Source organism: Lycorma delicatula, chromosome 1 (assembly GCF_047948215.1).
Source record: "Lycorma delicatula isolate Av1 chromosome 1, ASM4794821v1, whole genome shotgun sequence".
NCBI classification, from domain to species: Eukaryota; Metazoa; Arthropoda; class Insecta; order Hemiptera; family Fulgoridae; genus Lycorma; species Lycorma delicatula.
In genome coordinates, this window is record NC_134455.1 from 70,457,524 (window position 1) to 70,474,551 (window position 17,028).

The 17,028-nt window shown below is 29.9% G+C and overlaps 1 protein-coding gene across 1 annotated transcript in view; it reads left to right on the forward strand.

The window, feature by feature from the left end:
* Nmt (N-myristoyl transferase) overlaps nucleotides 1-17,028 on the forward strand; it is a 92,558-nt gene that overhangs the window by 41,235 nt on the left and 34,295 nt on the right. The window contains exons 2-3 of the mRNA XM_075356301.1: nucleotides 8,992-9,109; nucleotides 13,664-13,778. Of these exons, the coding sequence (XP_075212416.1) occupies nucleotides 8,992-9,109; nucleotides 13,664-13,778 (233 nt within the window). The remainder of the gene's footprint in view (nucleotides 1-8,991; nucleotides 9,110-13,663; nucleotides 13,779-17,028) is intronic.

A 17,028-nucleotide genomic window follows, 5' to 3' on the forward strand; every position in this document is an offset into this window, starting at 1 on the left:
AGAAGATATAAATTAACATATGTAGAAATTTGTGTAGAATTCCCTGCATTTATGAGTTCTTGTTCATAAATTAATAATTAATATCTAATCTCCTAATTAATAATTATTGAATCTTATAATTTATTTAATTTATTCAATCTTATAGGATATCATGAAATATTCTGCTATGAGATAACCACAAGGTTTCATGGAACTTCTTATATAATTTTTTTTTTAACTAAGTGACATCTTCAGACCCGCTGTTAAATTGTTAGAGTTCTTTATTAAGCAGTAGTTTAACATTTAAATCTGTTTTAAGTTTTTTACTTCTTGCATACATTTTTTAAAAGTGTGAAAATTTTTTTTGTATTCAGATCTTCAAAATTTGTTCTTTCAACACTTTAAACTGAAGAGCAAGAAGATGTTAATCTTAAAATTATATTAAATATATTTTATTTATTTTTATTTTGAGTGATGATTTATTTATTTATTATTTTTTTTACAAAATATTTTTAAACAATTTTTTCCTGTTATTTTGTCCTTGACAATCAGCAGTTATATTTATTTTAAAATACAAACTTTTGCCAAGACAAACTGAATCAGATTTTATAAATAAATATTTTCAAAAAATGTAAATAATTTATTTTTCATCAGTGATGGGTAAATTTCACATACATTGATTCAGCTAATACCATTGTTGGTAGTTTCCTTTCCTTTTTTTTATTAGACATATATTTATTGTCTAACAATTTATTTGGCTTTTTTATTTAACATACACTTATTATTACATATATTTATTTTTTATAGACATTTATTTATTTATACCTAACCACAACCAACCTGTTGGTTGGTTATGGTTAAAGAGTATGTTTTTGGACTTTAATTATGGCCTTTCATTTATTATATTGTTGCGTTTTTGCATTATGTGTGTGTATATATATATATAAGCCAGTCGGAGCTTTGTCCTCGGGGCCTAGGTTGAGCCATGCAAGTCCCGGGGGCTTCCCAGGGCCAACTCTGGGGATCCCTGGGGCCTCCAGGGGTCATGGAATCCCTGCCCAGGGTCACAGAAATTGCTTCACTCTTCATTCTTGTCTGGGCAAAACGGTTTTCCCCCTGGACTCCTGCATTGTTCAGTACCCTTTTGTTGTGAAAATAATACTGATAAATAACAATTGAGGTATGCAGACTTTATAGAAACATGAAAATGAGACTAAATTACAAAAACAGCAGTAACTGTGATGGAACAGTTGTTGCAACTGTGGTAACTGAAGTACACAGACCTCTGATGAGGAAATCTTCACACCTATTCAGTTGTTATGGTGATAGAAATTGAATTAAATGGATTCATTTTTTTTTCTTTAATGAATATCTTAAATTCACAATTTCCCACTTCACTCCCGGGCCTTGATCTGAGGCTTAAAATTTTTCCTGGGATAACATGAATTTATCCTGCAAATTTGAAGCTATTGGTTGGTTAGTTTTTGCATGATGCTGATACAAACAGACAAACTTTCATGTTTGTATATATATCTATTATATAAAGAGGAAATGTTTGTTTGTTTATAAGCAAAAATCTCAAGAACTTTTAAACTAATTGCTACCAAATTATAACAGTAGCGTCATTATGTAATCTTGAGTGTCACAGACTATGTTTAGATGAAAAATTATTTATTAAAGCATGTAAATAATAATCCATTTCATGCAAATAATTACGTTACATAATAAATAATCTGCACTTCTTGTTTGGGCCGATACTCCTTTTTTATTGCAAGCTGCTCCCAAGATATTTTTAATAGAGATATTTTCAAAAGATATATATAAAGTTTGTTTCTGTATCATGGAAGAACCAACCAACCGACTGCTTTCAAATTTGCAGGATAAATTCGTATTATCCCAGGGAAGGTTTTAAGCCATAGACTGACATCCTCACTCCCTTGAAGATTAAGATATTAAAAATATTCATTAATTCTTCACCCGAGGGTGGAGGGTGTGAATTAAAGATATTTATTAAGGAAAAAAGAGATTAATCCTTTTACTTCATTATAATTTTTTTTGCTACCATGGCAAAGAAACAAGTTATGAATTTTTTTTCATCAAAGATGTTTGTAATTTAGTTACCACAAGTTATTATTATTCTATTTTTTGTAATTTAGTTTAGTTTTCAGTTATTTATCAGTTTAGTTCAATTGTTATTTATCAGTTTTATTCTCACGACCATGAAGATAACAAACAGTGCGGGTCCAGGTTGCAAGAGCCCTCTGGGTAGAGGGAATGGTGAGTGAAGCGAGCTCTGTAGTAGACCTCGAGGATCCCCTGAGTTGGGGTTTCTCCTGGGTCATGAGGGTCCAGGTTCTGGCTAGTATATATATATATATATCTCAAAATGTTCTAATTTGATAAGATTTGGTCCTCTATTGTGTGTATGTAAAATACGAAGGTTGTTGTCAGTGTTAGTGGATTTATCATTTATGGTTAGTAAATGTTGACTATGAACCTATGGAGGTCCATTAAGTATGCTTCTTTTTTTTTTTTGCTTTAAAGTGTGTGTAGTTTGATTGTTACAGAAAGTTATGCAATAGATTATGGACTATTTTTTATAAGGACCAGTTGTTGAATATTGATGGAATAGATAAAGTAGTTGATTTTTAATTGAAAATAAATATAAGGTAGAATGAAATAGATCAATATTGTAAAAGCAATCCTAGTCTTAAAATGAGACTAGAACACTTAAAATATTTGTTTTGCGTAGTGGTTAAACTTGTCATTGCAAAATCAGCTGATTTTTGAAGTTAAAAGTTCTAAGAGTCCTTGTAAAGGCAGTTGCTTTTATGTGGATACTGGTGTTCTTTGGTGGTTGGGTTTCAATTAACCACACGTACCAGGAATAGTTGACCTGTTCCAGATTGCATGTTTACCGGTACATTTACACTTTGTCTGCTATTATGTCAGACCTGGCAAGCTGGTAGTGATAATTGCATTTGCCTATACACACACATCCAAACCTGGCAGTAGCTGGAAAGTGGTTAGAGAAAACAAATGAACCTAATTTATGACACAAAAACCACTTATTGTATAATAACTCTCACATCATTACTGTTTTATATTATATCCTGAAGTTAAAACTCAGCTTTTTTAACAGCTAAATAATATTGTTTTACATTACATTCATAAAATAATTTTCTTGCAATTGTAATATTATGTTTACTAAAAATTTACCAAACTGATGAATGCCAGTAATCTGTACATTGAAAGTATTGATGAAATGTTTCATTGCATACTTTTATTTTTTTTCTTGACAGTTAATTAAACTGAAAAAATGACTACTTTGCTTTTTCTTTTTTGTCTGTTATTTTAAGTTAAAATTGGTTGCTATCATTTGTTTTTTTCTTGAAATTCTAGTTAATAGGCTAAGTCATCTCAATCTCACTGTGGTGTACAGTAGTTTTGCTGTGATGACAGTAACATTCCTTTATTATTATTATTATCACTTATTCTGACACCTAACTGGCTCTTTTCACTTCTGTAATTATTTTGTTAACAGTTGGATATTGAATAATAAGTATATACAATCAACTTTGGCATAATCATGTATTGATTGTTTTCGAAAAACTGAGGTTTTCACTGATTCAGCTGTCCAATTCTACAAAGAGAATTTATCATTCTCAGCCTTATACTAATAATCTTTTGTTGTATCACATTACAGTAAGGTGTGATTTTATAAAATAGCTACAAATTGTACCTAAACAATAGATTACCAGTTCACTGATCTGGTAGCACCTAAAACTATTAATATTAATATGGTTCAGTTTAGTACTACAGTATTCTAAAGTTTTTATGAATTCAAAACTGTGTTAATTAATGTATATTAAAATGTGTTAATTGTGTACCCGTTCTTAAATTTTATTCCCCTTGTTAGTAATCTTTTTTATCAAGTTGAAGGTTTGTTATGGATACACAGCATTTCTTAATTGTACCCTTAATACTTCATATAAGAAATACTTAAGATTTAATATATTGCTATTTTGTATTTTTGATTTTATACCTGACAAGTTTGTAACTTTTATGTATTTATACTGAGGGTCTGAATTTTTGGTGATTGCTTACAAACAGCTTTCTCCTACACCTTAATTGATACTGGTCATTGACCTGTCTTCCACATTTATTATTATAAATTATTCTGGATACATCTTTATGCTAGTGATTTTCTTTTTACTGAACTAGAAATTCATTCTAAATGTACTGTGTTTTGAAGATATGGGAAAGTTTAAAAAGATTATAATTGAATCAAGGTTAATTTTAGCATAAAATAATATTATATATGAGATTAGTCTTTCATAGAGGTCTTTAACAGGAAACAACTATGCTTATAAATATTAGAATTCAGTGCCAAAAAGAAAATTAAGTAAAGAAAAAAGGTTTTCTTATGTTCATGCAGATGTTCACAAATGGAAAGCAGTGATTGGGAAATCCAAATGACTATGAGCTCTAAAGATGTTATAGGTGACCTATTATCTTATGCTAAATCTCAAAAATAAATATATAATTTGAATTATTATAAATGAACCCTTATTTTCACATCAATATCACAGACTGATTTTATGGACAGACTTCCTCTAATTGGTCCAGAAAATTGAGGAATTATAATTTTTGATATTTTGTAGAATTTACTATAATGATGTAATGATATATTGTCAAAAATTAAGTGTTCTAATTGTTAAAATATCATTAAAAAAAAGTTATTCAAAACCAGTTGTTATGTCTTTTATCTGTTATCACCAGATTTTTGTTAAAACTAGGCTTTTCTGAGATCAGTTGTATATAACTGTACTACTATTGAACAGAAAATAAAAGCTGCAGTTTAAGGTAGATGGTCTGACAACTACCAGAATGTTGCATTTAGCTCAATACCAATCAGACAAGAACGCTTATATTGCATAGTAAATAGATTTTCTTTAACATAGAAAGAAACGTGTAGTACAGTTTATTTTTTAAGTTGAATGATTTTTAATGATTTTAATTCACTGTCAGTTTATATTAATTCTTATTAAACTTCATTCTAACCAACAAATAATTTTCCCCCATTACTATTCCTGGTTTTCTCTTAAAATGAATTATTCAAAAATGAATTTAATTTTAACTTTTTTACATGAGTGTATAAAAATGTGACATAATGAAACAGAAACATGATGTTCTAATTACCTGTACATAAATATTTAGTTAATATAAAAAAATGCTAAACCATTGATAATATAATTGAAAAAAATTATAGGTAACTATGATTTATACCATTTACACAAAATATTTCATTTTTGATGGCAAATTTTATTTATTTCTGGTATGCATGTAAGATTTATTTCTGGTACGCAGGTATGATTTTTTGTACAAATGGTTTTGTGCTCAACCCGTCTTCATCAGGTTCATTATATTAATCCATAAATTCCACACATATATCAAAATTCATATCCAACATGTAAATCAGACTCATCATATGTAAGTATATATTATTATAAAAAATGCTGTGAAGCACTTCATGTTGTCACTATATTTATTTATTTATTTTTTATTATGGTAAAAATTAGGTTAAATATCTGTATTCTGTGAACATAAGTGTTGTTAATTTATGGATTAATATAATGTACCTGATGAGGGGCTGAGCCTGAAACTGGTTGTATGGAAAATCATACCTGCTATATGTTAGTAATAAATTAATAATATTAATAAAAAATTCAGGAAATAGTGTATTGTAATAATTTTCATATGTTTACTTTTGGGAATACTCTCTGTTCATTATTCAAATTTAGAAAATTAATTGAAAAGGTATTGTATGTATGCGTTTCATGTATGTACACACACAGACTATATACACAATGCTGAGATATCTAGGTAAGATGCAAGTGGTAATATATCTAGTTATAATGAATAAGATATCTAGAGAATTGTATTAAACAAATTATATTGTAATAAAAGACTACAATTCACATTTTATTCAAAGACACAAAGACTCTTTACAAACATATTTATTATAAAACTTATGCTTAAAAAAGAAATAATAACACTAAAACGTATGTTTATAGTAAACTTAAAAGGAAAATGTAATTATTCATAAAAATCAAATTGTTCATGTCCAAACTGACTTGTAATCTTTAATATTTACAATTACAAGTAACAGAGATAGGGAACATCCTTGTTGGACTCCCTTTCTTATTACAACTTCTATCTTATGTTTTTCAATTATTACTTTTGCTGTTTGGTTCCCGAATATGTTAGCAATCGTTCTTCTCTCTCTGTATTTGAACCCTAATTTTTTAAAAATGCTGAACATCTTATTCCAGTCTACATTATCGAATACCTTTTCTAGGTCTATAAATGCCAAGTATGTTGGATTTTTTTTCATTAATCTTCCTTCTACTATTAATCTGAGGCCTAAAATTGCTTCCCTTGTCCCTATACTTTTTCTCAAACCAAATTTGTCTTCTCCTAACACTTCTTCCACTCTTCTCTCAATTCTTCTGACAGAATTCAAGTTACGATTTTTGATACATGGCTAGTTAAGCTAATTGTTCTGTATTCTTCACATTTATTTGCTCCTGCTTTCTTTGTTATCATGACTATAACACTCTTTTTGAAGTCTGACGGAACTTGCTCTTTTTCATAAATGTTACACACCAATTTGTGTAATCTGTCAATCGCTTCCTCACCTGCACTGTGCAGTAATTCTACAGGTATTCCGTCTATTCCAGGAACCTTTCTGCCATTTAAATCTTTTAATGCTCTCTTAAATTCAGATCTCAGTATTGCTTCTCCCATTTCATGCTCCTCAACTTCCTCTTCTTCCTCTATAACACCATTTTCTAATTCATTTCCTCCGTATAACTCTACAATATATTCCACCCATCTATCGACTTTACCTTTCATATTATATATTGGTGTACAATCTTTGTTTAACACATTATTAGATTTTAATTTATGTATCCCAAAATTTTCCTTAACTTTCCTGTATACTATTTTACCAATGTTCATTTTTCTTTCCACTCCTGAACACTTTTGTTTAATCCACTCTTGTTTTGCTAGTTTGCACCTCCTGTTTATAGTATTTCTTAATTGTCTATAGTTCTTTTTACATTCTTCATCACTAGCATTCTTATATTTTCTGCATTCATCGATCAGCTGCAAATATCGTCTGAATTCCAAGGTTTTCTACCAGTTCTCTTTGTTCCGCCTAAGTTCGCTTCTGCTGACAAGAATTTCCTTTTTAACATTCTCCCATTCTTCTTCTACATTTTCTACCTTATCTTTCTTACTCAGACCTCCTGCGATGTCCTCCTCAAAAGTCTTCTTTACTTCCTCTTCCTCAAGCTTCTCTAAATTCCACAGATTCATCTGACACCTTTTCTTCAGGTTTTTAACCCCAATCTACATTTCATTATCACTAAAGTATGGTTGCTATCAATATCTGCTCCAGGGTAAGTTTTGCAGTCTACGAGTTGATTTCTAAATCTTTGCTTAACCGTAATATAATCTATCTGATACCTTGCAGTATCGCCTGGCTTTTACCATGTATATATTCTTCTATTATGATTTTTAAACTGGTTGTTGGCAATTACTAAATTATACTTCATGCAAAACATTATAAGTCATTCCCCTCTTTCATTCCTTTTGCCCAGCCTGTATTCACCCACTATATTTCCTTCCTTGCCTTTTCCAACACTTGCATTCCAATCTCCAACTATTATTAAATTTTCATCTCCTTTTATGTGTTAAATTGCTTTGTCAATTTCTTTGTATACACATTCTACCTCATCACCATGATGGGCGCTTGTAGGCATATAGACGTTAACAATCGTCAGTTTAGGTTTTGATTTTATCCTTATTACAATGATTCTATTATCGCTATGCATTTTGAAATACTCTACTCTCTTCCCTATCTTGTTAATTACGAAACCTACTCCTGCCTGCCCGTTATTTGCAGCTGAGTTAATTATTCTGACCAAAAGTCGTTTTCCTCTTCCCACCGAACCTCGCTAATTCCTACTACATCTACATTTATTCTCTCCATTTCCCCCTTTAAATTTTCTAACCTACCAACCTTTTTTAGACTTCTAAGATTCCACACTCCGACTCATAGAATGTTATTTTTTAGTTTTCTGGTGACCCCTTCCTTAGTAGTCCCCACCCAGAGATCCGAATGGGGGACTCGTTTACCTCCAGAATATTTTATCAAGGAAGGCACCTCCTCATTGCTATATGAAAATGCAGAGAGCTACATTTTCTTGGGAAAAAAGCAGCTGTAGTTTTCCATTGATTTCAGCTGCGCAGTACTCAGAGGACTTAGTGATGTTGATATGGCTGTTTAAGTTGTTCTGACGTACGCCCTTAATAACTACTGAAAGTGCTGCTGTCCTCTTTCAGGAATCATTCCTTAGTCTGGCTTTCAACAGACACCTCTCCGATATGGTTGCATTTTCGATCCAGCTACTCTGTATCATTGAGCACTCAAGCTCCCTCACCAACGGCAAGGTCTCATGATTCATAAAGGGAGTAATAAAGTTGGCAAAAAATAATAAAAGATTAGAACATATATATAAAATTAATTTATTTAAAATTTTTTAACTTAAACATTAAATGATGAACAACTAATAATTAGTTAACAGGAAAATTTGTTTATTTCCGTACAATATTAAAAACAATGTTTTACTGTCGTGTAGGTTGTCCTTATTGTTTTAGATTCAGAACCCTGAGCTTTTGACTGTAAAATTAACTATGCCAAAAGCATACAATCACTAGCAGTTTTTTATTTTTTATATTAAATATTGCATATTAAGTAGGTTATAATCTTAAAAAGATTGAAGATGAGATTTAAAGGATGTTTCATAGTTTGGTGAACTCTGGTAAACTGAATTGTCTTAATTTGTCAGTTCTGATGGTTAATTTATTATTTTTTTATTATAATGTCTTGCGCTGCTTCAGAAGCAAAGTATATTGTAATATTTTGTTTAAATTATGTTTCAGCTCGAAAAAAAGGAATCGTCGCAAAAAAGCAGCAGCTAATGGTATGGATGCTGAGAAAAATGTAGATGGAGCAATAAATGATGCTGAATTACAAGCAGGATGTAATATTTCAATTCAGGTACATTTTAATTTATGTTCTAAAACTCTTTAAAAAAATATACTCAGTATTACAAAAAAAAATTTTTTTTCAGAATTTTTATATTGACTTATTATTAGTCAGAAATTCATTAGGAGACTACTTCCCGTAGCCTGGCCATCTTACAGAAGGAAAACATTTTTTTATTTGAAAGTTTATTTTTTCATCCAAACTATTTATAAAATAGTATCTTAAGATGTATTCAAAAGTAGTGAAGTAATCACCTATTTCACTTTTAAATTTTTAAATGTTTTACCTAAATTTGAGAAATTTTTGTCGTTGTACAAAAATGTTTAAAAAAAATCTGTTTTTATCTCCGTTTAAGCCTGAATTGTTATCCATTTTTTTAATTAAAATTTTGAATTGCTTTGGTCTGAATCTTGAATTAAATTTAGGCTGTGTAACATTGTAAGATTTGAGTTTGTCTTTTATGATTCATGTTCAGAAGTCATTGTGTAAAATTTCATGAAACTGTTGGTCCAATCTGAAGATAACAAGCAAAAGAGTAACTGACTATAAAAGTGAAAAAAATTGGCTTATTATCACCCACCCTTGAATGAAACTGCCCAAATGTTTATCCAAAGTGACATGCTATGTTAATGGAATTATTTAATTGGTACAAGGATGTGACTGACTATATAAATGACAATAAAGAAAAAGTACTTTTTTCCTCTACCCACTTATAGAAGTTTGAATAAATCTGATTATTAATAAAAAAAGTATTTTAGATACTTAAGTTACATTAAATTATGTAGAAATTATCCTTTAAATTAAATTTTTGAGATAAGAGATCTGTATCTCTCTGCTGCCTTTATTGATTGTGACCAGAATTATACGCCACATATACAGAAATCATCATGTCAGATTTCAGTAAAATAGATCCATCCAATCGGGAAATATCAAGCAAAAAACAAATGTTTATCTGAAGATAAAATTTTTGTTCTGAGGTGCTCATTTGATGGTTGGAAGGAATTGAATCTAATAATTCTTGAGAACATTATTTTAAAACACAAGAAATTGTGGTAAAACACAATCTTTTAAGTTTGATAGACAATAAATTTATTAAAATGACAGTAAACAAAATTCTGCATTTTTTTTCTATGAGAATTACAAATACTATTGGCACTTCTCATATTTCCATTTTTCAAATATGACAAACAGTTTTTTTACTATTTTAAAAACAATTAAAATCCATTTATAATTTGCTCATTTTTGATACAAAATATGATTGTAAAGAAATTTTAATGCTATGCGTTAGGTGTTTTTTGAAGAATAAAAAAGAAGTCTTAAAATTATGTTTTCTATTGAAAACTGGCAAAAAATTGGGAGTTTCTATTTAAAAAAAATTTGATGTGGACACCACCTGACTTCTTTTTATGCCTGTTAAATTTACACATTTTAAAAGTACATAAAATTTTATTTCACTGATAACTTCTGATTTTTTCATATTTTTTAGTTGTTGTTATTATTGAATTATTATTTATAGTAAACATTTTTTTACAATCAGAGGTTAATAATTATTAATAAATCAATATATTTAAATTACAAAAAAAGAAATATGAAGTATATGAAGTCTGATTTGAATCGATGTCCTTGTAAGATCCAAATATTTCATTAATTAAAATTTTATGTGATTATAACTCTAGAACCAATAAAAATAAGTATCACTTATGATATAGCATTGAAAAGCTCTTGTTGAACGCTATATCGTTGAAAGGTTTATTACTGCAGTTAAGAAAAAGTTCAAAATCCAAATTTTTTTTGGATATCTTTGGTCAAATCAATTGTAATCAAAAGGAGAGATGCACAAATAGATGTTACAACAGTCCTAAAAACATAATTTCAACAGTTTGTGGCTAATTCTTTTTGAGTTATGTGAGATACATACGTAGTACAGACTTCACGCCGAAACTAGTCAAAATTGATTCAGGGATGGTCAAGATGGATATTTCCATTGAAATCTGGAAACCAAAATTTTCACATCACAATCCTTCCTTTACTTCGTACAAGGAAGTAAAAAAGAAAAGTTGGCCATCTTATAGAAAAAAATGTGAGCAGTTTGAAAAACTTCAGTACCATATTTTTAATGTTCAGGGAAAAATATTTCCAATTTAAAGTTAATGTTCATTACAGTGGAGTCTTAATAATCCGGTGGTGGTTGGACCAAGGGGGTGCTGAATTACGAAAAATGCTGGATTATTGGATTTTTGCAAATAATATAATACTACTGTATAGTTCAGTACTATTTACAGAAAATAATGAAAATACATTTGAATTTTAACTAAATTACTGGTTTTTCTTTTTTTTAAATAATCATTATGGTAATATATATTATATATATATATATATATATCTTAAACTAACACTACAAAAATATCATATTTAGTATAGTATTAGCAAAAATAATCTTTAAAAAACAGATTGGAATTTTAAATTACAGTACTGGATTCTTTAAAAAATAATACATAGGCTAATTATTGTAGTAACTGTACTGCAAAAAATTGTATTTTGGTAGTGTTAACAAAGAAAATCTTTAAAATAATTTTTATGAAAAGTTTCTTTCAACCTTTCTTACAAATTAAAAAAACACATTATTTGCATTGTATTGCTGTTACTATTGTGCGATATTTGGTCGATGAACACAACACTTACAAATGAACAAAACAATAACATTGAATAGCTTACACTCTTACAGTAAAATATTATACAGTACAATCTTACAAATAATTTAATGCATTGAATAAAAATCGTGTGACAAAACATAATTAACATAATTTTTGAATTACATGGGCTTGAAAAAATGTTTTGTTTTTTTTTTGTTTTTTGTCATGAAGAATTCTTGCAAAACCTTTTCACGTAATGCATTTAATAAAAGATCTGTGTCAGTGTTTCTTTTTTAAGCCCATTTAATGCTGGTGCTGATCACTGACAGAGCTTCTTCGCATTGCACAGTAATTTTTGGTAAAGTTTGCTCCATTGTTGTTTCTTCTTCAGATTTATCATTTTGTAAAATTTCAGTGATTATGTCATTGTCAGAGAGTTTCGGGTCTTCATCATCATCTTCAAGCCAAGAACATACTTCCTCTAAAATGTGTTTTTTCATAGGTTTTTCGTGCCTGCATGTTACGAAATTGTTGATAAAATTTAAATAATTTCTTTAAGGTTGTCAGTTTCACTAGTATCATTTTCATCTTCTATTAAAAGTGAATGTGATGGCCGCAATGATTATGACTTAATTATAGTTCTCGCAGGTACTTTTCTTCAAGGATATGCAAAGCTAAAAACCATCTTTCATATTGTAGTTTGAGAAGCTAGCAGAAATATCAGACTGTGGGCCTACTAAATCCATTACTAACTGTTTTTTATTTTATAATGTGACTTTATCAGTTTTATCACATTCCGATTCATTGGCTGAATAAGTGCTGTCATATTAGCTGGTAAGTACATAACCTCACTGAGCCAGTCCTTTATTTTAACTTTCAAGACGTCGACTATACTGGGATGGCCATGAGCACTATCCATAAGAGAGCTTTCTGAGAAAGATTATGTCCTCTTAGATAGTCTTTTACAGAAGGAATGAAATGATCTTGGTTCAAACTTCATCCACACTGGTTTGGTTTGTATATTTAACTGGAAGTTTTTCCATTGTTACGTTCTTAAATACCTGAGGTTTTTTTTGATTTATTAATAACCAACAAATGAAGCTTGTGTGTACTTGATGAATTTGAACATGGCATGAATTATGCATTTTTATGCAACTTTACGACCAGTTGCAGCACACTTTTCTCCTTTATGAACAAAAGTTTTATTTGGTAACAATCTCCAATTACATCCACTCTCATTGGCACTGAATATTTGTTTGACAACAAGATTCATTGATTTTATTCTATCTTTTAACTCGTCCATGAAAGAAGCTACAGCTGAAGAATCACTTGCTAATTTTTCCTCAGTTACACACAAAAAAATGAATAACATACCATTTTTTAAATTTATCAAACCAGAAGAACATTTCCATTGTTGTTAGAAGAGTTACATTTAAACAGGCATGCACATAAACCTATTTATACAGTATTTACTTGGTATTTTTACACACGTTTTACTGTTCATAGATATTTTTAACCTATTGCAATGATTTAATCAAAAAGTAGAATTTTTTCAAAACACGTTTTTCATCTAATGTGTATGCATCACAATATTTTTAGTGCCGGATTACTGGATGTATCTGACTACTAACTTACCAGACAACTGAGTCTCCGTAGTACTTCAATATTCCCATATAAAGTTAATGTTGAGTAATGCTCTCCCATTTAAAGTGTGTTATAGTAGTTATAGTTTTAGAGATCGTGGTATATTTAAAATAAACATCTTGTTTGTATATATAATTTTATTTATTTATAATAAATTAATAAATCTTTGATATAAAGATAGATAATACATAATTAATGAAATGAAAAGAACATTTAATGTTTAAGATTATACTTTTTTTCTGTTGAAAAATTATGCGAAGTACTTATTTTACCTATTTTTTATTTTTAGGATATCAGAAAAGCAATGGAGGTATTCTCATTGCATCAGAAACCTGCCAAAACAACAGAAGAGGCATTGCAAAAGCAGTACCAGTTTTGGAGTACCCAGCCAGTTCCAAAGATGGGTATGTTTCCTCTTGAATATCTGATGTCTGGATTTTTTTTCCATTAAAATAAATTAACTTTATTATTTTAGTTGTTAAGTTTGATGATTGTTTCCAGCATAGGAAGCTAATTAGAACTGAACACTAGTAAACTACTATATTGGTTGTTTAAAATAGTTAATTAATTTAAACAGTTATGTAAATTATTTTTATAAATTAGATAGTTTTTTTCAAAAATATTTAAAAGCATTTATTATTTAGGAACTCTACATTTGACAACCAAAAACCAAAATCATCCACTAGGATAGTGTTCCACTCTTTCTTTAAACATACTCATAGTGGTAATAGGAGAAATAAAACTTGGTTTACACGTTAAGTTTTAATTATAAATAAATGTTTATTCAGTTGATATTTTGAGAGCTGCAAAAATAAATTATTTCAGAATGAATAGTCCATTATTATTTTCTAGTAATTGTATTACTTTATTTTTATGATTTTTATACATAAAAATATGCTAATAGAAATTGAAGTGACTTATTACATTATTTTAACTTTCTTAAGTAGTTAAAAATTAGAGGATTTACAAGAACATATTGTAGGAAATAGGATTTGGGGAATTCAACATCAGCATCAAATGGTGTGACTAATCTCACTACTAAATTTTTAATTATTTATTTTAATGCAAACAAACTTGATTGATTTTATTTGGTTTTATATAAAAGATGTCACAGCTTTTTTGTTCAGAAAAAATCAAACTACAAGAATTTTTATTTTTTATGTTAATCCCTTAAATGTAAGCAATCTGAACAGTACAGAAGCAGCACTCACACCACTTCTTCAGTAGCCTAGTTTTCTGTCCAAATGTTAGTTATTCATTTCAACTGTTTATCTTTGGCTGTTATACATTCAAAAATGAATAAAAAATCTATAAATCTTTTAGGAAAGTTTGGAAAAAGCCAGCCCAATTTCTACTAAAAACGTTTTTTTTTTTTAACTTAAGAAATATTGAAAAATGTTTTTCAAAGTGTGGTTAACTTACTAATATTTTTATTTCTGTTATATGACATATATCACATGTTAATAATTTGTATGTTTAAAATTTAAAAAACATTATTACATTAAAATATTTGGAAATTATAATTACGTTCAATTTTTCTTTATTAACATTTGTTTTCAATAAAATTCAGATTGGTAAGGATTGTATTTGAAATCTGGTTATTTATACTCCATATCTAATTGAAAGAAAGTAGAAATTTAAGATAAAATAAAAATTGTAATAAGATTGTACCTCTTGATGACGTTTGCCAAATACTCATGCCAGTATGTGGACTGGGATTTCCCATCAATTGATTATGTTGTTTTGTAAATACTGCAGTGTTCTGAGATCGTTATGATACACCTTCTCATTAATTAGCTTCATTAAAGGAAGAAGAATAAAGAAGTGCTTGCTTACTAGAAAGATGGTTAAAAAAAGGAGACAAGAAAATATAAAATTTGAACGATGGTCTTCGGTCCTGCATTGATGATGTTAGAGTGTTGATGTGCACACGTGAACCATTAATAATGTGCTTCCAAGATACCCATCCATTACAACAAGATGTAGTAACTTTCAGAGGCTGTGTCTGTGATAGATACGATTGCCTTGTAGACAGTAGAGAGAGTGGTGGTGTAGCTATTTTCATGCAGAATGAGGTGTCTGCTACAAGGATATCACTAGCTACCCTCATTCCTGCTGTTGCTGTTAAAATCTCAATCCCGTTTAAATTGCTTATCAGCAGTTTGTATCTCTCACCGAACTCTGACTTCATTGCTCTAGAAATATCAGATCTCCTCTTGCAAATTCCATCGCCGTTGTTAATACTAGGAGACTTCAATGCCCACCATATTTACTTAGGCTTATCTTTCTGCTCTGAGGAAATATGATAAACAGAGTCAGACAAGACTTGGACCTTTGTCTTCTGAATGATTGGACATATACATTTATGTCTTCATCTTCTGGTACACTGTCAAACATCGACCTCTCTTTATGCTCACCAAATTTACTCCCTCGTTTTATTTTGTTGCTTGTGACGACCTTCATGGCAGTGACCACAGGCCAATTACTATAGTTTTTGGCGTTGATGACAACGTGAATAAAAGATCACATAGATGGATTGTTGAAAAGGCAGATTGGAACAGTTACCATAAAGCCTTCCCATCACAGTATAACTATGGTGAAGACGCCCTTGATGAACTTGCATCTATTATGTCTCTGATACTTGACAATGCTAATAGATATATCCCATAAACATTGTGAAACCCAAGACGTCTTTCCGTTCCTTGGTGGATTGCTGACTGCCAAATCGCTACTAGCAGTCGAAGACTGAATTACAATTGAGTACTGAATTTCCGAGGTATAAATTACAGATGGAAGTGCTATCTTTAAACATTGGTAATTCAGTTGGTGAATTAAACACCCCATTTTCATTCAATGAGTTGTCACATGCATTTAAAAACTCATGTGACACCTCCCTTGGACCTGACAACATTCATCTTAGTATGCTGACACACCTTTCTAATTCGGCACTATAACACCTATTGTGTATTTATAATAGTTTATTCTCCTTACAAGTTTTCCCTTTGGTCTGGTCAGAAGCCATTGTAATACCAGTACTTAAACCTGGTAAAGACAAAGAAAATTCCTCAAGCTACTGCCCTATCTCCTTGACAAGTGTTTTATGTAAAGTCATGGAAAGAATGGTGAACCGCAGGCTCACATGGTACTTAGTGAGACATGGTCATCTACGTCTAGAAAAATGCAGTTTCCACGAAGGATGCATTGACCACTTGGTGTCACTGGAAGCAGCTATTCAGAACGCTTTCCTATTTCGCCATCACCTTGTCGCTTTCTTCTTTTATATCAAGAAGGCTTATTACAGCCTGGCAATGTGATATTCTTATCACCCTTAAAGAATGGTGAGTCAAAGGCTGTATGCTTGCATTTATCAGGGGTTTCTTAAATGATCGAACTTCTTGTGTTCTGTTGGAGATTCCTTTTCGGGTAGCATCACTTTGGAGAGTGGAGTACCACAAGGAAGTGTATTAAGTGCCACCTTGTTTGCTATAGGCATCAACAGTATTACTGAATGTATGCAATCACCTGTTTCATGTTCATTAGGCTTATTTGATTTTTTATGAATTGTTATATTATTAGTTGTAGATTTTCCATATATTGATATTTCAATTTGGTTGCTCTTTTTTATTTTGATTGAGATCAAAATTATTTAACATA